Consider the following 19,475-nt stretch of genomic DNA (forward strand, 5'->3'; position numbering starts at 1 on the left):
AGGCTTGTACATGTATTCAAAACAGGCTTCTATGAGACATGCTTTCATAATACAAGACACTACGGTACATGTACATGACCAAATCAATCTACACCGTACATGCCGACCAAATCAATCTACACCGCACATGCCGACCAAATCAATCTACACCGTACATGCCGACCAAATCAATCTACACCGTACATGCCGACCAAATCAATCTACACCGTACATGCCGACCAAATCAATCTACACCGTTCATGCCGACCAAATCAATCTACACCGTACATGCCGACCAAATCAATCTACACCGTACATGCCGACCAAATCAATCTACACCGTACATGCCGACCAAATCAATCTACACCGTACATGCCGACCAAATCAATCTACACCGCACATGCCGACCAAATCAATCTACACCGTACATGCCGACCAAATCAATCTACACCGTACATGCCGACCAAATCAATCTACACCGTTCATGCCGACCAAATCAATCTACACCGTACATGCCGACCAAATCAATCTACACCGTACATGCCGACCAAATCAATCTACACCGTACATGCCGACCAAATCTGGGCAAAACCACACAAGTACATTGCACTCTTGCTGTTATACATAGATGTTACTTGTCTCTACAAGTAGAGGAGATGAAAATGAATAAAACTGATAAAAGCACTTACATAGGGAGGATAACTGAGGGTGTGAAATCAGCTCACTTTCCACTCTAAGTCAGAAAACTATAACAATTGTATTGAATCACCATACATGTATTTCGAAGTAGCATGGCAAACCTATGTCTGTTGGCTGGCAATGGGTTTTGGCTCCTTCTCTCCGCTTGTACTTTGAAGTATTTGCTTTAAAAATTGTTAACAACAAAAAGATATGATTGAATTAGAGGAGAATGAAAAGTAGGGTGTAGAATCACCAGCGCATGAAGCAGAAACATCGTCATCAACAAAAATTGGTCAAGATAACCCACAGGCACAAATAGAACTGTGTCGGAGTCAAGGATCAACAGGGGCCTCGCAGTGCTAATGAGCTCTGCACGTGCAGGTGTGCGCTACTGGATCGTGTGCGTGTGAGTGTGCATGCATGCGGTGCGGGGTGATGGCGGTGGTGGTGGTGTGCGTGCATGTTGGATGTGCACCATGGTCTTCGGAAAATAGAACAGAGCACTGGACTAATGCTGTACGATAGGTCAGTTTGAAAGCGTTTAAAAAAACTAAAAAAAACTACAATTATCTACCTATATAATTATAGAGCGTGACGTAGACCCTAGTCATACATGCACAGGACTGGGGGGAACTGGGGGAACTGGGGGACCTAGAACACAAGACACCACCCTAGAATTGCAAAGAAGCGCGGACAAACTAAAGCTGACAGCCCATCGCCAGAGTGAAGATACAAACTGAAAGAGATGGATGGGACTGACCGAGGTGTTGATGAACGATGGCAGAGCAGCATAACTCGGCTCACAGCTTAGCTTTGATCAAATCTAATTGAAGGGAAATGAGCAGCGCGAAGGTAAGACTCAAACAGATCGATGTCACCCAGGATGTGTGGAATGGAACACGGAATAGCTTTGCCTACATCGGTGAACAAAACACACAGACACACATGCGCAGCAGCAAACAAAGAATTAGCCTACACAAACGCAGCATGTTGGAAGCATTATCCACATGTAAAGCAAAAAAACCCAAACAGAAGTCAATTGAATGCCACACACCGCAATGACGCACACGAAAGCCCATACGCTTATACGCGAGTTTTTGGCAATTTCGTAATTTTTCGCACGTCGATTGTTCTCACACAAACGTGTGTTATAGGCACTTGTGTAGTGTGTCATTGTGTCACCAGTCAATTCAGTGTTGTTAACAAGCATTTTGGATGATTGACTGTTCCGAAAGTTAAGTTTGGATAATCAGCATCCTACTGTATAACGTGAAGGGATGTAAAGACCAGCAGTACTTTTGATACTGAATATTCAATGTATCATGGTCAACTACACTCAATGTATCATGGTCAACTACACTCAACTACATGTACTTCCAAGTAGTTACACAGTATGCACGGTACAACCCCCTCCCCCCCCCCCCCCCTGCAACACAGCAAGAAAAAGGTACAACTAAGGCCAAGTAAAATAAAATCCCAGTTTATCGTCCTTTTTTTCACAAAAATCGGGGAGGGAGGGCGGATTTTATTTTTATTTTTTGATGACAGTCTCGCCTACTGGCGAATCTGGACTCACAGGGGTTTTGGAACCTTGCTTTGTGTCGCCAACACTAGCTTGGACACAAGAGACAACGTCGCTCTCCTCAAGGCGCTCCCCATGGTCCAACTCGCCAGCGCTGAACTGGGTGAAAATGTCCGAGAGAGTTGAAGACGCAGAGACAACACAGCCATACCAGGACTTCAGAACTTTCAACCCGCGACGGATTTGCAGCAAAACAAACGGCATGTCGCTTCTCAACAAAGTCGCAACTACGGAAAGAACGGAAAACTGTCGAGGTCTCGACAGGATGAAGACGGACTTTCGGCAGAAAGACGAAGCTGTGTTTTCAAGCCTTAGCCGACGTAAAAAATCAAGCTTTTTGGCAAAATTCTAGATTTAAAAAATAAAAATAAATTCCGGGCGGCCTCGAAAAATGGGGCGGGCGGGGACGATAAACTAGGATTTTTTTTACTTGGCCTAATCCAAACACTAATATTCCTTACTCTGGGCTGCAAAGATGAGGTGAACAGTTGGAACATGTAGATGTCTTCGGATGGTGTATCTTGATAGCCAAACGGCCGAACGGCAATCTCACTGCCAAGTCGTTGCAAGGCATAACCTGCGTTGGTAACACGACATGCCTGCACACCACAATGTGTGTAATCACAGATAAGAGGCAGGGGGTTATATGCAATTCAGACTACGGCCAACTGTGACCACGTTTCTACGACTCAGACGTATTTGATCAGGGATTGCGCATAAAAATTTGAAACACGACTGCAACACCATGGAAATTCAAGTTCACACGTGATTTTGCACACCCACACACCCATACACACACCCACACACATAGCAACAGCATTGAGTTAGGATGACGCATACACAGTTCCGTACCTGCACGAGAGGCAGTGCTAAGAGGGCGAGAATGACAACAGCACGTATCGTGTTGGCAACGAAAAAGAGCGCCTCAGGTGGCGAATTGATGACATCAAAGACGCCTGGAGATCACATGAGAAAAGCACATCGGACAAACCCTGTAATCCTGTTTAGCTGGCAGGTGCACGGAACACTGGTAAAGTGCCACACAAATACTGCACTTACGTAATATCAACATGGAGCTGACACTGAAGACGAGCAAGGACACAGCCGTTGCCACCTTGTCATTCAATGTTCTCAAGTACTGACTTTCATCCGTGATATCCTGAACAATGTAAAGAAAGAAAAAATATCAAGGAAGTTGCCACCAAACTCTAAGAAATCCTGCGGCGAGTGCCACAAACCCTTGCGAAGTCATTACACATAGATCATTACTCATCATCTCACTACAGATGACTCATCTTCTTCATGCACATTTCACACAATAGAGAGGTTCCGCATAACGTAATTACGCTAGTAAAAAACGTAGTCGATCTACGGAAAGTCTTACGTAAACTGCATGCGCATCTGTGTTCCGCCATACAGAGTTTTCAAATCACGTAGCTGCCCTTGACAACTCCGAACGCGGCAGTGTATGACCAGATCGACCTGGGGAGAGAGTCATAAATTTGTACTCCAGTCCACTTACGGACCAGCTACGTTGTCAGAGCCCTATCTACGTACTCTACGTAGACAACTTTCCATAAGTGGAGTGCCACCCCCCCCCCCCCCCCCCCCCAACGTAAAGCTGCTCAACTTTACACACACACAGGTACGTTCGGGCCTGATTGGAAATTTTTATTTCCATTGCTATCAGGTTCGGCCTCATTTCCTCTGTGCTGCGCTGATGAGTTCAAAAAGAACGAAACAGCATGCTGTCCGCAGATTGAGCATACTGTAAATATACAAAATTTCGGCACTGCACGATTTTTGACATTTCGACGGCGATTTATTTTCGGCGTGGGGTAGAGGGCATGGTATAGTGCGACAGATGCTGTGAAAAATTTCATCGGCGTTTTAATTTAGGCGTTTTGGGTCGGTGCCGAATATAGTCGAAATTAAATAGCTGCCGAAAATTTGTATATTTACAGTAGTGCGGAACCTCTCTAATGTCAATGAATCGGCACCGGTCAAACAAAAATAAGAACGACTGCAGAAACTATTGCGAGAAGTGACCACGCTTGCACGGTCGTAACCCATAGTAACCCGTAACTGATAGATTTACCTTCATTGATTGGTGAAGCGAGACAAGTTTCTGCCGTGTGCGTACCATAGTACATCGCATGTGTGTGATAAGCAAGTGGCACTGGATAGCATAATTGGTCATGACGCTGGCGTAGACAATGTCCATAGCCGATAGGCCGGCAAGTAAGAAGACAAGCAGAACGTAATGCGCTGCACCGCTGCATATGCGCACACGTACACACACACACACAGACACACACACGCGTACACACACACGTACACACACACATACACACAAACACACAAGTGATAGTTTGTCATGGAATGCAATCAATGCATTCTATATTCAGGAATCCAAGCTAGTGGTACCTGTACAGGGCTCACTTCTCTGCAATATATTGTTCCCTAATTGAATGTGCCCCATGTCCGCACAGCTAGAGCTGAGAATATAATCTTGGCATGTCATCCGCCTTGAGTTTAGGAGCATCAAATCCATTCAAATTGGGTATGACAGCCTATTCGATTTAGAGTATTGGCTCACTTCAGGGAGAAGAGGCCACACTAGGCTAGTAAAGAAAAATGTAGTGACTGACGCAGGCTTCTTACTCAGCATTGAACCATTGGAACTGCGGGTTGTAGCGGTGTTCGATTCCAAATGTCAGTGCAGTCAAATGCAAGGAATGGCCAGCAATGGAGCATAGAACCCACACCACATTGAAAAAAAGCAGAAACCTGTAGCACAGCCAGAGCATTGAGAGAAGAGAACAGACAACATATGTACAGTACATTGGGAGAAGAGAACAGACAGCACATGCACAGTATATTTGAGTGACTAGGAAGTGATGTAGAGGAGACCTGCTCTTTCCAGATTACCCTGCAATTAATTGCAAACCTGATGACGGCAATTTTGTCGTAACGTAAGAATTGACTATATGATGAAACGCGTTTGGCAATAGCAGAGTGATCGGGAAGGAGCAGGTGTGCTATACACCACTTCCTATGTAAGAACCTGCAGGAAGCTTCACTACTTCTACTCATTTTGGAAACTGTGACTGTACATTAGCTAGCCACACCAGGGCACTGTTAGAAGGACTACAGCAGTATCTGTGACCCAAATACTTAGCCAAATTCCTGAGTACCGTGAAGTACGGGCGAGAAGAACTCCGATTACGGCAAGCAAATTCCATCAGCCCCTTTGGGTACATCGTAAAGAGGTTCGAGTTTGTATGAAGAGGAAAGAGTACTTACCGCAATGACCGTATTAACCGTGGTTGAGACATCCAGCCAGAATGAGACGAAGATGTTTGAAGAAAGACCTGCAAGAAAAGAAACACGCAGCACAAAGATAGTAGAATAGACTAGTTGCCGATGGCATTGAGTGAAGACAATGAGAGAAGATCAGTGGAAATGAAAAACACCAACACTCCAAAGGATCTGGCTACTCCAAAAGAAAGTAGATGGCAGTCTTATCAATGCAAATTAATAGTATAACTGTATTGCAACTGTGCATACAGCATGTCAAGAAGCAAGGGCAGGAAGATCGGCATATATTTATAAGCATGATACGGACACTGTACATATTCATACATGCCGTGCAAAAGAAAATGAAAGCTAACCTGTGGACCCTGAAATGCAGCACACAGCTAAACACTACAAAGTACAAACAAAGCATAGTGACGCATCTCAAGAAGAAGAAGAAGAAACTGGCCCTTACCCTCTCCATCAAGGTCACCAAGTGCTCATTCTCCTTCCACCTAATCACGTAGAACGAGTACAGGAATGCAGCCGCATGAAGGACGTCCGGAATAATGTAATTACTAAATAGGCCATTATGACATAATTCCGTGCTGTTGAATGTATAGTTTACTTCTCTCTGTGCCTCCTTCTTGTCAAACCGGTTCGGCTGCAGGAGGTTGATAAGCACAGGGAGAAAGAGAGGGAGAGAGCAAGGGGAGGGTTTGCAACAAAGAGGAAACAAAAGTTGCTTGCCACCTTATCATGGCATTAAACTTGATGCCAGAGAACAGGAGAGTCAATGAGGAAACACAACCAGAGAACAAGAGAGTCAATGAGGAAACACAACTAAATTGAAAGCTCATGTGTTTATGCATACATAGAAACAAGGCTCAGCTAGCAGTAAGATTTCAGTTCTCCCCTAGTTCACACAAGAGTCCATTGGGTTCAGCTGCTTGGTTTCAAGTGGAGCATGTATGCACGGTAGTACACTGAATGGGAAATACGGAAAAGTACAGTGAGAGTGAGAGTGCCCCACCACCATCTTACAGCCAGGAAAAGGAAATCGTATGGCAGAGTGAAATCAATTTTGCACGGTGTGAGAATCATTATCTTAGTGTGCTATGTTTTGTTTGTTTGCACGTTCTTGTGTGGAGCTCCAAAGTACTAGTAAACTGAGAACGGATTGACTGCGCAACGTGCAATGTGTGTACATGGTATGTGTCGTATGACCAACAGACATGATATCACCTCCACATCATGACCATGAAAGGGAGGTGGTGGTGCATGCGGCGCTCTCGCAGTACTTTACGGTACATGTGCAGGAGAGTGCACCACTGCAACAACACAGAAGACAGAACAACAAAGGTCCATTGGATTATAACGTTCAGTCTCGTTATAATCCACTAGACTTTTGTTATCATACTCTGCCATGGGTATTGAACACTGTGACCTTTCGTCAAGGTTCATTTGTAGAACACAGAACAACGGTGTAAGTCCAAGCATAATGTAACTGTTTGATTACGATATCTGAAATAACACAAAGACACCACTCTGCCAAAGCGCACTGAGTACTCAATGAACACGGGAGATCCTACCTGAGCAAGACGGCTACCAGTAAGACTTAGTGTAGTCCTTACCAGGCGTCGATAGCACAGTGCATACTGGACAATGTAGCCGAGCAGTATGATGGCCATAACAAAGAACGGGTAGAGTGCATTGATAACCCTAACCCAGCACTTTGATGAGTGGCCACCAACAATAGGGTGCCAACCAAGCTGAAGTGGTGGAAACAAAAAACAGAGAAGCAAGAAACCACAATGATTCACATCATTCAGTTATATTATAAAACTGAATAGATTTTTGGTTGGAGGAAAGCAAATCAGCACACGAAGCACAGAAGCCATATAATTTTTTCGACTAGGCCTTTCATTCCATTACTCTTCAGGTCGAATACAATGGTGATTAACAAGGTAGTAAGCAAGTCCTTATAACCGGCACTTTTGACGGGCAGGGCATTGACAAAAATAGCACTTGAAAAATAGCGCTAGGGTGATCGCATAGAGCAGCATATCCCCAACACACTCGTATGGACAGTTACAGGAACAACAACACCGGTCAGGACGGGGAGAAGCCGAGCAGTCAAGGACATCACCGTCTCCGTCAACAAAGGGAGAAGAAAATCAACACCGATCAAACCACCAGCAACTGTTACGAGACGAAGTGAACGGCTGCGTCTCCGCAACAACGCTCTGCAACAAGCAGCTGATACAGGATCGGCATGTGGAACAGTGTGTGACTCCTTGCCCGGCAGAGAAGTCGCCAGCGGCACAACTGCGATGCACAATAGCTACCACCGGAATGGACCAACGGACAATGACGATAATGAGAAGGATTCAGCGATACTCCGTCACCTGACATCGTCACCAGCCTGCCTAAGTGAAGTCTGCAAACATGGCACCCACTCTCACTTCACCATTCAAGCGCGTGCGCGCAACAAATCTCACCTTGCTGTGCTGGAGGCAGTGTACATTGCCAAGCTGAAGCCTGAACTGTGCGTGCAAAAGAAGTATGTGCGAAAGTTGTCTGTTTTGACATTGTAGTACCGTGGTCCCCACTGTTGTCTGATACTGGTAATATTCATTGTTTCACTGTGTACTTGGCGCCACTAGCGCTATCTTTTAAAGTGCTATTTAGTCTATGCTCTGCCCGCCAAATATGCTGTTGGCGCCACTAGCGCTATTTTTCAAGTGCTATTTTTGTCAATGCTCTGCCCGCCGAAAGTGCCGGTTATAAGGAGTTGCTTACTACCTTGTTAATCACCATTGTATTCGACCTGAAGAGTAATGGAATGAAAGGCCTAGTCGAAAAAATGATATGGCTTCTGTGCTTCGTGTGCTGATTATAAAACTAATAATACTTGAAATTTCCACAAAAACAACCCAGGGCCAAACTTATTGTCAGCATTCAAAAATGGACCACAAATCCCCAACCACTTACAATACGAGAATGCAGTCAGTCGATAACATGTTGTCCACGGCGAATAAAAGAAGACTCATACACTGCAGGCCCTTGACCCGAGTGGGTCATCTATTTTTCAAATCTTCATGCGAGCAAAGACTTTACACTACGTGTACATACATGGGTCACTGCAGTACGCCGTGCACTAACTGAAAATTACACACTACATGTATGTTAAATTTCAGCCTGGCAGCAAAAGCGAACATTTCAGACAGAGGGGATAAGTAAATGTACAGAGGATACAGTACATGATTCGGCCGTCTGTACAAATGGAGATACTACAGTCGTGGCCAAAGAAATCCAACCAAAGTGCCGAAAGCAGCGCCAAGGCTCATGCGGCCCTCGAATCAGTTTTGGGAACATGCATATGATGTAATTGAAATGGAAAACCAGCGCTACTTTTGACTCGCGGGTCGGATTTCTTTGGCCACGACTGTACATGTAGTATGTACAAAAACCGTAAATACCAGGGAGTAGTAAAATACTACTCCCTGCTACATACTAGAAATTAGCAATAGGACTAACCATAACACTGACAATAGGTGCGGAAAATATCATATGATAGGCACCACAATATAGCAGAACACACATACACACGCACACACATATATACACACACACAAACACACACACAGACACACACACACACACACACACAGATGCATACTTACCAGCGAGAGCAAGCGCAAATACGGCTTCAGAACCTTTTGCTTACAGCGATACAGTGCCTGCGATGTGACATTTTCATGCTCAGCTGAACTCTCCGGATTGTCCTAGAGAATAATAGCGGACACACAACAGAAACCATTCATTTGTGATCCGATAAGACCAACAAGCCATTCTCCAACACTGTCATCATTTCTGTCTCACCAAATGATAGTGCTTAGCTGGTCAAATCATAGCATGAAAAGACCAGCATCATGGCCAGTAGTATTAAATTTAGTATCACGGTACCGGTCGCTTAATCATAACCACTATGCGTGCGACTAACAAGAACAGTTATGACGTCAAGACCTCAGACCTGCACCACTACGTACTTTCAAACCAGTACTGTAGAGGCAGAAAATTTCGTCGGTCAATAATTTCGTCCAACTCCAAAGAAAAGGAGTTCGTCCGGTTGAAAATTTCGTCCATAGATCATAAGAGTGTATAGAAACGCTGGACAAATCGATATTCGTCCTACATTTAATTTAGTCCAAAAGCTCGTTGGACGAAAACGACGAAATTAAATTCCAGACGAATATTTCTGCTTATACAGTATGTGGTAACAACGGGATCAAGCACGGCCATGTCAATTTATATATTTTAAGAAGTCCTGATGAACCTTCTTCGTTTTCATGTGCGTCGATAATCTCGATATATCTCCCCCAACCAAATCACTATTCTGATATCCTAGCCATCAAATTCTTATGCTTTTAGCCTTTTACTGATGAAACCTGTTTAATAGGTCAAAACAGCTGTCTGAAGGATCAATATTGGAATTGGTGTCATCTTGTAGCTAGTTTGATGATTGTGGCCGGCCGGAGAGTGAATCTAGTGACGGTGAGAATGAGAGGTCTCGTTGAATTCTAAGTCAATAAAAAAGAGAAAGGACCAATAAGTTACGAGCTATGACTACTAACAGTCCACCAAGGTAACGAGATCTTATACAGTCAGATAGTGCGACAACGAGGCACAAAACTGACAAGGATATTGAGGCATTCGACGACCTGACACTCGTAACGTATTGGTCCTTTCTCTTTACTCATAATACTGGCTCACCATCCGAGTTTCAATAAAAAAAGAACGTGCCTTTTGTGAAACTTGTTTTTGTACTCAGAAATCCGAGACAGATTTTGACTTTCCTATCAAAATAAAAAATAATAATCAAAATAATTGAGCACGAGATGGCTTGTTAAAGGGGAATTCCGGAAGTTAAGGCTAAAATCAAAATTTAGTAGGGCGCAGTCACCCAGTTTCGGTGGAAGTGCGCGAGTTCGATTGGGATTAAAGTAGGAAGGGAGCGTCTCAGCTTCCTCGGACCAAGACCATTCGATTCAGCACCCCGAAGACTACAACTGGTGAAATTTTGATTTTAGCCTTAACTTCCCCTTTAATATTTTCTGACATACCTCGATGTGAACATATCCTGCACTTGACACCAGACTGGCACTAAATATATCAGCTAGCCGCGTTCTTGGTGAGTTTGGATCTGAATCCAATGGGGATAGTTCCGTAGAAGAGGAACGACGCAGGCTTGAGTAATTGGATCCACTTCCACCATAAACGCTGGTGTCAGCTCCAGTCGGAGGGTCACTGTTTGTGGACATTCTGAAGGATCGTACATTAACACTGCTGAGTAAGGAATGACTTCGTGCTCTAGGTGAAGACCCGTTCAGTGGCTGGACGGCCGTTCTACCAGGGAGAAAGGGAAAAACATCATTCTCATCCTCTATCATTCCCGACCCGGTACCCCACTTAGGACAAGATGTTAGGAAATGATTTCAATGGCAGCATCCAAACGTGGACAATGCACGTCAACAATCATCCTTCAAAATGTCAACTCATTCATTGCCTCAAAATAATTCATGAAGTGAAGCGAGGGAGCGCGATTTGAACTGATTTGTACGCGGCCCGGGCCGGGCCCCGAACAACCTTGTAATGTTGTATGACTGTACTATAGCTCGACCCGCGGGCCCGCGCCCGGTGGCGTACAGCGTCGAGACGCGCAAGGTCAGTTGCCAAGCACCCAGAATCCAGTACAGAGTCAGTGCAGTGCATGCAGTCATGACCAGGGGGAGCCAGCCTACACAGTAGAGGGGACGGTTTCAAATAGGACACCGGTTGCAAACCGGAACGGACTCAATATTCACTTTCTCTCTTGGTATTTTGATTAGAAAACATATGTCACAGTGAGACTACGATGTGTTATACTCCGAGCCAAAATTTCATGGCTCTGCGATGACCAGAAGCGCCATATCAAGCAGGCCAGGTGAGTTTTTGACGTGTTGCTTCGCACTGCGACTTGAGTTTTACGACTTTCGAAAAATCAATTTCTTGTCGCAGGTAAACAGCGGCTCGCCTCTCGCCAATAAAGCACCGCATACCAATCAAAACTAATGGAAGCACACACAAGGCTTATTGTTACTCTGTACTGGCCGTCGTGGAGCGATAGCAATTACCTAATTTCAGACCCAGAGTGAATTTGACGGGCACTCTAAAACGTGTCCGGTTTGGAGCCACCTCTGATTTGAACTTTTTTGAAACGAAAAATTGGGCAACTTGGAGGCAATGGGTCAACACAAAGGAGTGGCTCAGTTCGATTCACTCTGGCCCCAGAGCAAACTTCAACATGCCAGTTTCCTTCCACAAACATATTTCGAGTGAAAAATCAACGCTGATGATCGGTTTGGGTCTATACAAATTTGGCTGTCAAAACGTCCCGGTATCGAGCCGTCTCCTCTACACTATAGGCTACAGTCAGTACACAATGATTATATACTATTATCAAGAGTACATAACCCCAGTACTCTTGCTATTAATATTAGGGCTCCCTGCAGGCCTGACTGTACTACAACAGTACAAGTAAGTTGTGATGATATTAATTTTATTACAATATTACTAGTGATTACTCTCACTACTAACTCACTAGATCATGAGGGACACTCGGACAGTACTGGTTTGACTCTCAGGGCTAAACACCAGTTCACTGTGGCAGTCTACTCCCTACTGAATACGACCACTAGCACTCTTCACTTCCCCTTCTCCGATCTGCCCTTCTAGGAAAAGCACCTGAAAAGTGCGGGAGAGCCCATCAAATAAAACAGGCGGAATGAACCCGGAACCAGCTAGCTGCGTCTCGGTCTTGTGGCCATAATTATAATAATGTTATGAACCAAAGGGGTCGTGCCCCTGGTTCAGACCCTTGGTACTCGGTAGGACTCTGTGGAGGTGTGTGTGGGGGGGGGGGGGGGGGGGGGGAGGGGGTATGGTTTCCCGGGTACACCTTGCTTTATTCTTGCAAAAGATATAGTTGGTTGAGGTAGAGTCTACCTATTGATATAACAACTTTGGATTACATTCATAGGTAACGCTTTAACCCCGTATACACACACAGTTCATACAGGCACGCGGCCGAAGCCCTGCCAACCGGCTTCTGGCTGCAGTCGGGTCCACGTGCGCATGCGCGCGCACACACACACACACACAAAAACACACACAGTTATTGTGCTATCGTAGCCTGCCTCGCACAGCGAAAGCATGATATGAGCAAACTGAGCTGCTCTTCTAGTTCATCACAGTGTATCGCAGTTGGCAGTGCTGCACTGCAGCGCCACACTACAATGATACACGATTAGTACATGAATAGTTAAAACCAACAAACAAGGAAAGACGCTGTAAGTTCAAGCATTGGCCGTACAGGTCAAGATGGTACTAAACTCAAAACTCTCGGTGTCAATGTTGCCAATATAATGAAGTTGAACGCACTACTTGAAATAGACCAGTTTGCTATGACAACACCACAAAGTTCAACATGCTCCGTCTAGGGGAGGGCAGTCCAAATTCTTATCATGCTGATGAAGTAATATGGTGAAGAAGAATGGATGCTGCAACTGACACATTGAGAGACTCTAAAACCCCAGAGCCGGTTGCCTCATTGCTCACCTCACAGGCTGGAATCGTCACCAGATCAGTGCAGATATCGACTAGTGGATCAGCTATGCCTTTCGATTCACTGCCCATTATCAGCAGTACAGGGCGGCCGTCATGCTTGAATTCTGACAGAGGAACTGCCCCTGCATAACCCATTCCAACCGTGCCAACGATACGAAATTTCCGCTTCCACTCCTCCAAGCTGATGGACAGTTTGCCCTTAACTGCAACCATATCAACAAGATCAACAGCGCCTTGGCTACTTGAAGATGCAATAGCATTGATTGCTTGAGCCTGGCGAAATCTGCTTGATACTAATACGGTGTGCACTCCATAGTAGTAAGCAATCCGTATTAAATGACCAAGATTAGTCATGTCTTGGGCAAATGGACATGCTAGGACCAAGGGCGGTGCACCAGTCTTAGTATCCCGGTTGGCAATCCTCAACAGCTCTCTGTTACTGATGAGCGGCCGGGCATGGAGAGGCTCAAGCTCCAACGCAATGCCTTCATGGTCTGGATATTCGTGGACACCGCATTGGGATAAGCACTCATACATATATTTTTCCGGCAATGGATGCAGGGCTGTTGGATGAACATTCCTCACTGTAGCCAGGATGTCTTGCAATGCATATGTCAGCTCCCTTCTCCCATCCCTGGAACGTAGTGAGGACGGTACAAACACTCGATGCACGCGTCGCTTTTGACCAGAAATTGCTGCCATACAGGGCAGTGTACCATAAACAACATCTCCACGTATTACAGGAGGGGGCGCAGCATCTTTTCCAATTCGGACGTATGATTCTTTTATGTAGTTCCTTATGTCATCCTCTCTACTAGAGGAACACGTTCTGCAAGGAGTTTGGATTACTCTAGATACTAATCTACAACTAAAACGGACTAGTGGTGCAGCAGTGAGCAATCTGCAGTTCATGGCCGGAAGTTGCCTGTAAAATGCAGAACAACCTGGAGCGAAGCGTCAGGAATTCCTGCAGAGGCAGCCAGTGCAGATGGTCGCACAGCAAAAAGTGTATGCAATGACTGATTATGTAACTGTGCCTGAGCTGAGTCGTGTGAAAACGAAGTGCTAACTATTACGGTACCTCACAATGAACTCTATTAATTTTTTTGAAATTGATGTGAGATATCTCTACAAAATAGTCATGTATCTCATGCATATGCAACATTATTTTTTATCGTTTATGACGTCAACTACTGTAGTCATGGCCTCATGCCATGGCCGATTGCCGATTGGTCGTTCACCCACCCGAACAATGACTTTTTATGTCAGTAGATATCCTTAGCTAAAAAAACGCTAACGTAAACGCAAACCTTTCCGTACTTCAGATCGTTCAAGCTGACTTTTCCCTTAGCACAAAGTACGTTATAGTTGAGACGAAGTAGTCGTGACAACCATGGCGATATGAATTTTCGTGAAGACAGGTGCGGGAAATTCAAAATTTTGAACCAGGGATTAGTTTGCTGTCGTTCCGAAAGAATACCTTGGCGAGGTATTTTACTCTGGAATAGCAAAAGCACGGGGAAAATGAGTTTTCGCTGTTCCCAGGTCCTTGGAAACCCTTTCCTAAACGCAGCACCGAAGACTGTAAGGGTTCACCAGCTCCAGCACGTCTGGGAGAGGCCGATGAATTTCTTCCTCAGGAGTGCCGTGGAACTGGTCCTTTGTTTTCCAGATGGGATAGAGGGAGAAAGGCACGAAGCAGAAAACGCAGAAATTGTCAACTGAAAGGCAAAACTCGCCAAAAAAGCTAAATGTCACAAGAGGAAGCAATCTCGACTCTCGATCTCATCTCGATCTGCACGACGTGCTTTTTATCTCCCGCCAGTTACAAAACAATGCGAGTTTTTGCATTTTTGCAGAATTTCCATAACGAACGTCGGCCCGTTATTTTGAGCTCTGTAACGTTTTTCCGTTATCCGATAACGTCTTTTGTCACGGCTGGGAGTGAGTACCGTAAAAATTAGCGTTATCGTACTTTTGCTAAGGATGTCTATTGAATCATGACTGCGCAGGGCGCGCTATAAAACCCCGGCTGCGCGCTCCGTGCGCTAGTTAGCGATACTTTTGAGTCTGCGTCGCGGCGGCGCAGTGACACTTCAGCGAGGTAACAGGCGCGCGCCGCGCGGGCCGGGCCAAGCATGCATCCAGCAGCTCAGTCAGGTATCGCGGGCCTTCCACATAACACAAGAAACAGCAAACAACAGCCTAGCCACACACAAGAGTTCATAACTCTTGACTTGATACAAAGCAAAAGCCAAAGCACACGTACACGTATAGTAGATCTACACAGCTACAGCAGTACAGGACTGTACATCAGGTACATAGCCTAGGCTCATGCATAGGGTAGGTACAGTGATTATGCATCATGAAAGCACAACAAAAAAGACCAGAGAAACCGAATGAAGTCGGTTCGTACCAATACTTTGTTCCAAGCAGTGGCTACTGACACTGTACTGGAAACCCTAGTCTGAGTGCTTCTCTTCTTCATTTGTAGCTTGACCGACGTTAACGCATTCATTGATGTGTTTCTGTAGTCACTTTGAATGCACCTTTCAGCGACTTTCAACAAGCAATCCTATTTCTTTATGAAATTCTAATTGTTCGAGCTGAGATTTCGAAAACCGTTTAGTACTGATAGACGGGAGAGGTTTGGAAGGATGGATGGGGAGCCTATTGCAACGTCTGCGGCAACGTCCAGTTCATCTGAGACTACGGCCACTGGAAGTGGTCTGAGATCTCCCGTTGCATTTCAATCACCACCAAGGGATGTCAGTGCCAGATCAATGCACGCAGTCATGAAGTCTCCTAGCAGTAGTTCTAGTGCATTGCATGGTCAAGTGCGGGTAAAGTCACCTGTTAAACGATCTGCATCAAGTGACCTGGAGTCCTTGGCCAAGAAGTCTAAGAAGAACCCATCGCCAGCCCCTCAACGTAGGACATCGTCTAGACCGATACGACGAAAACGTTTCGACGACGAGGTTGTGGAAAGCAGTGCTGCTCCTGTCAAGCCACCAGTGGTGAAAACGCCTGTAGCTAAACAACCAGCCCCTGTGAAAACTCCTGTTGCTAAGTCGACAACGAAGAAATCCGGTCCAGGCAGAAAGCCAGGCAGTCAGTCGCAAGCTGCTGCTGCCGCTGCCAGCAGCAGTAGCAGTGCTTCTTCTAGCACAGCAGCAGCAACGACAACAACGACGACGGCAGCAACGTCAACTAGCAGTCAGGGTGCTGGTGCTGCTGGCAAGACATCGAGCGGCGGAGAAAAGAAAACACCCCCGGTGAAGGCAACCTATCGCAAGCTGAGTAAGAAGGTTAAGCCGGTGAAGGAAGTTGGACGATGGCTGGCATCTGATGACCTGTCGTTAATAACTGCTGTCCAGCAAACCAATGATTTAAATCTTGTGCATATCGGTGTAAAGTTCTCTTGTAGCTTCAGCCTTCATGACATCCAGGAACGCTGGCATACATTGTTGTACGATGCACGAGCCAGTCGTCTGGCCATGGCCCGTATACGCGACTTGCATCCGGAACAGCAGGCAGCTGCCACGTCAAACGTGCTGTGGAGCGTTGAAGAGGAGAACATTCTGGGCACTGTGCCGTACAATGATGCTGCCGAGCTCAGTACTTTCACCAACCTGCTAGCGCAGCACCGGTCCATCTTCCATCCGCGTCGCACAGCCAAGGCACTGCGTTATCACTTCCTTCAGATGCGTGCTAAGCGGCTGCATCCGGGTACTAAGGTACTGGATGACGATCATATCATGATGTTCACTGATACTGAAGATCATCTTAATGATCAAGAGTTGCTCGAGATGAGCACAGACCCAAATCGCGAGAAGGAACTTGCTCAAGTCGATCGCCAGCAGAAGGCTGCCATTCGTCAATTGGAGTCTGACCTGCCAAAATTTCAGGAGATGTTGGAGGGCTCCACCGGGCAGATGGAGATGGATCAGCTGACACTGGCTGTACTGCGCGGCGTCAACGTGCGCTACCTTATGCGCTCGTTGTCCATGACCATAGGGCGCAACACAGTGGACCATACGGTCGATGTAGACCTGTCGCTGGAAGGGCCAGCATTCAAAGTATCACGTCGACACGCCACTGTTCAGCTGCAGGACGACGCACACTTCTACCTGACATGTGAAGGCAAACGGGCCATCTATGTCAATGGCCAGCCCATTCTGCCACTGGAGCGCGCTCGCTTACATCACAACTGCATCGTGGAGGTATGTTCACTGTCCTTCATTTTCCTTATCAATGTACCGGTTGTCCACGAGACCCTGGCCAGGAATAAAGAAACGGCATGCCAGCCATCTGCCACGGCAGCAGCATCATCTACTCCAGCTGGTTCTTCTGCGTCTCTACCAGCCTCTGCCAGTAGTGCAGCTAATACAACTGCTGCTCCTGCATCAGCAGTCAAAGACAGTGTAAGCTCTGCAGAGAAGCCTATCAAGATGGAATCTTGATACCTCAGCTACCGACGTTGTTTGCTCGTGAGGGTGTGTGTGTGTGTGCGTGTGTGTGCGTGGTCCTGTGTGCTGCAGTCACTTAGTTTGTCTGTACACAGGCAGTGGTTGTCCCTGCTGCTGCTGCTGCTGCTGCTGCTGCTATAACCTATGGGTTCTGCTGATTAATTTGACGCTACAGCTTGGTCAGTTTTTATCGTTTTCACTATGGTGGGTTTTTATACTGTATTCAATCCGGCTGTCTTGCATGCCACCCTTGCATGCCATCCTTGCCTCTATCCTTGCCTCTAGCTTTCATATTGGTGAATGTCACCCACAGTATATTTGTGTGTGTGTTTTACTGTTATTGATAGCTTCAACAAAGTGCATTTTCTTCCTCCTTTCTACAATCCATCTTCAGTTCCAACATTGAACACATGCTCAGATTTGACAGTCGTCCATTGTTGAAAAAATGAAAAAGGAGACGTATAAATCCAGTATTCAGGGACATCACTGCAACTGTGTTCATCTGACAAAACTATTAGACCCAGGTTCAAAGCGAAAGAAAATAAATTTTCAGAACGATGGACAGATCAGACACAGTTTCACGAGTTTGGGTACTGTTTGTATTACTATTATGTATGAATGCAGGATGGCCATGTTTAGAATCTGGTCATGGATATCAGTACAATTGTAGTGTGTTCTCACTGCCAGCAGCTACACGTGGGGTTTCTACACCATGATAAACAGTGCATGAAAGAAGAGACAGACAGAGAGAGAGATAGATGATCAAACAAGTGCCAGAAGAGCTAGATCACACAGAACAGAACAAACAGGATTGGGTATGTACACAAGCATGTTGAAAGGAAAGATTTAAAAAAAAAACAGGGTCAGGCAGTCACACAACACTGCTACATTCTGAAAAGGAGAAGCGACCTAATGTTCAGCAAACTGCCAAATAAGCAGTCCTTCAGCACTTCAAATCAAATAGCCAAGTATGAGTTGTAGAGGCATCAAGGAGAAGTCAAGTCAGCAAAGTGAGGGAGATAATTACAGCACGGATCCTGCTAGTGCAGCACTGTTTTGACGAACGCCTCAGCCAATGCCAGGAAAGACTGCTCACTATTCTCCATTGAGAAAAGAGACGCATCACGGGAACTCTTGTACTCAGGAGATGAAGCTGCGTTACGTGTGTGAAGTTGACGAGAGAGCAACGATAGCAGATTGCCCTGAACACATACACAGAAAGCAATAAAACAAGTATTATTTATTTGACTCTACTTCAGACGTACATCCATTCCATCTAAACATATGCCCATTGAATTGTGACCTGCTGCAACAGGTCAGGTGTCCTTCAGCAATATACCGGTAGATCTACTCCAACTCTCCCATCTCCAGGGTTGCATGATCCCCCATCAACGTGGACTTCAACCTTTCAATAGGTGGCGAAAAGTTCGCTGTAAGGGCACACGCTCCCTTCATACAAGCGACTGGCAGCAGAGAATGTCTGTTGACAGTCACTACTACATGTACTTCAAAGTAAGTTTCCCCTGGGTTTCATATGACACTCCAGCATGATTTGCCAATGTCTTGCATACTTCAAGTACATGTGGCACTGCAGAGTATGAACAAGGGCAAATCCTCCATATGACAAAAGTCTGTAACAGTTAAAAAAAACAATACTGTACAGCAAGAGTACATAAACCAGAGTGTGCAACTCGGGATGGTTCCTGTGGGAGCGTAATTCGTGCAGTACGTCATTTCTGATGGCATGGTAAGCCACAGGTACGGTGAAAAGTTGTGTAACTAGTCACGGTGGTGCAGGT

The 19,475-nt window shown here is 45.7% G+C and overlaps 4 protein-coding genes across 5 annotated transcripts in view; 1 reads left to right on the forward strand and 3 right to left on the reverse strand.

Moving 5' to 3' along the window:
- Positions 1–597: 597 nt before the first annotated feature.
- Positions 598–11,069, reverse strand: LOC135806095 (uncharacterized). Of its 2 annotated transcripts, none has more exons than XM_065320240.1 (11): positions 10,666–11,069; positions 9,226–9,327; positions 7,132–7,311; positions 6,015–6,203; positions 5,549–5,616; positions 4,907–5,032; positions 4,341–4,518; positions 3,302–3,401; positions 3,095–3,198; positions 2,704–2,841; positions 598–1,574 (listed from the first exon to the last, which is right to left on the reverse strand). In XM_065320240.1, exons 1-11 carry the CDS (start codon positions 10,990–10,992, stop codon positions 1,461–1,463), a joined length of 1,626 nt encoding a protein of 541 aa, XP_065176312.1. In that variant the 5' UTR covers positions 10,993–11,069; the 3' UTR covers positions 598–1,460. The 2 variants fall into 2 exon arrangements, with proteins under 2 accessions (XP_065176312.1, XP_065176313.1); XM_065320241.1 differs by having other exon boundaries at positions 7,174–7,311; positions 10,666–11,067.
- Positions 11,070–12,764: 1,695 nt separating this feature from the next.
- On the reverse strand, positions 12,765–14,323 carry LOC135807152 (rRNA methyltransferase 1, mitochondrial-like). Its single transcript, XM_065321183.1, has one exon. It carries the CDS (start codon positions 14,117–14,119, stop codon positions 13,103–13,105), a length of 1,017 nt encoding a protein of 338 aa, XP_065177255.1. The 5' UTR covers positions 14,120–14,323; the 3' UTR covers positions 12,765–13,102.
- Positions 14,324–15,578: 1,255 nt separating this feature from the next.
- Positions 15,579–18,100, forward strand: LOC135806097 (microspherule protein 1-like). The gene has a single exon (XM_065320243.1). It carries the CDS (start codon positions 15,865–15,867, stop codon positions 17,668–17,670), a length of 1,806 nt encoding a protein of 601 aa, XP_065176315.1. The 5' UTR covers positions 15,579–15,864; the 3' UTR covers positions 17,671–18,100.
- Positions 18,091–19,475, reverse strand: part of LOC135806096 (nucleoporin NUP188-like) — a 42,808-nt gene continuing 41,423 nt past the window's right edge. The window contains exon 57 of the mRNA XM_065320242.1: positions 18,091–18,878. Within this exon, the coding sequence (XP_065176314.1) occupies positions 18,717–18,878 (162 nt within the window). The 3' untranslated portion in view covers positions 18,091–18,716. The remainder of the gene's footprint in view (positions 18,879–19,475) is intronic.

Source organism: Sycon ciliatum, chromosome 1 (assembly GCF_964019385.1).
Source record: "Sycon ciliatum chromosome 1, ocSycCili1.1, whole genome shotgun sequence".
Lineage (NCBI taxonomy): Eukaryota > Metazoa > Porifera > Calcarea > Leucosolenida > Sycettidae > Sycon > Sycon ciliatum.

Coding starts and splice junctions, on each gene's coding strand:
- LOC135806097 (XM_065320243.1), top strand. CDS start 15,865: ATGGATGGGGAGCCTATTGCAACGTCTGCGGCAACGTCCAGTTCATCT.
- LOC135807152 (XM_065321183.1), bottom strand. CDS start 14,119: ATGAACTGCAGATTGCTCACTGCTGCACCACTAGTCCGTTTTAGTTGT.
- LOC135806095 (XM_065320240.1), bottom strand. CDS start 10,992: ATGATAGAGGATGAGAATGATGTTTTTCCCTTTCTCCCTGGTAGAACG. Junction 5,617..6,014: donor TGGTGACCTTGATGGAGAGG/GTAAGGGCCAGT, acceptor CTTTTCTTGCAG/GTCTTTCTTCAAACATCTTC. Junction 4,519..4,906: donor TTCCAATGGTTCAATGCTGA/GTAAGAAGCCTG, acceptor GCGCATATGCAG/CGGTGCAGCGCATTACGTTC.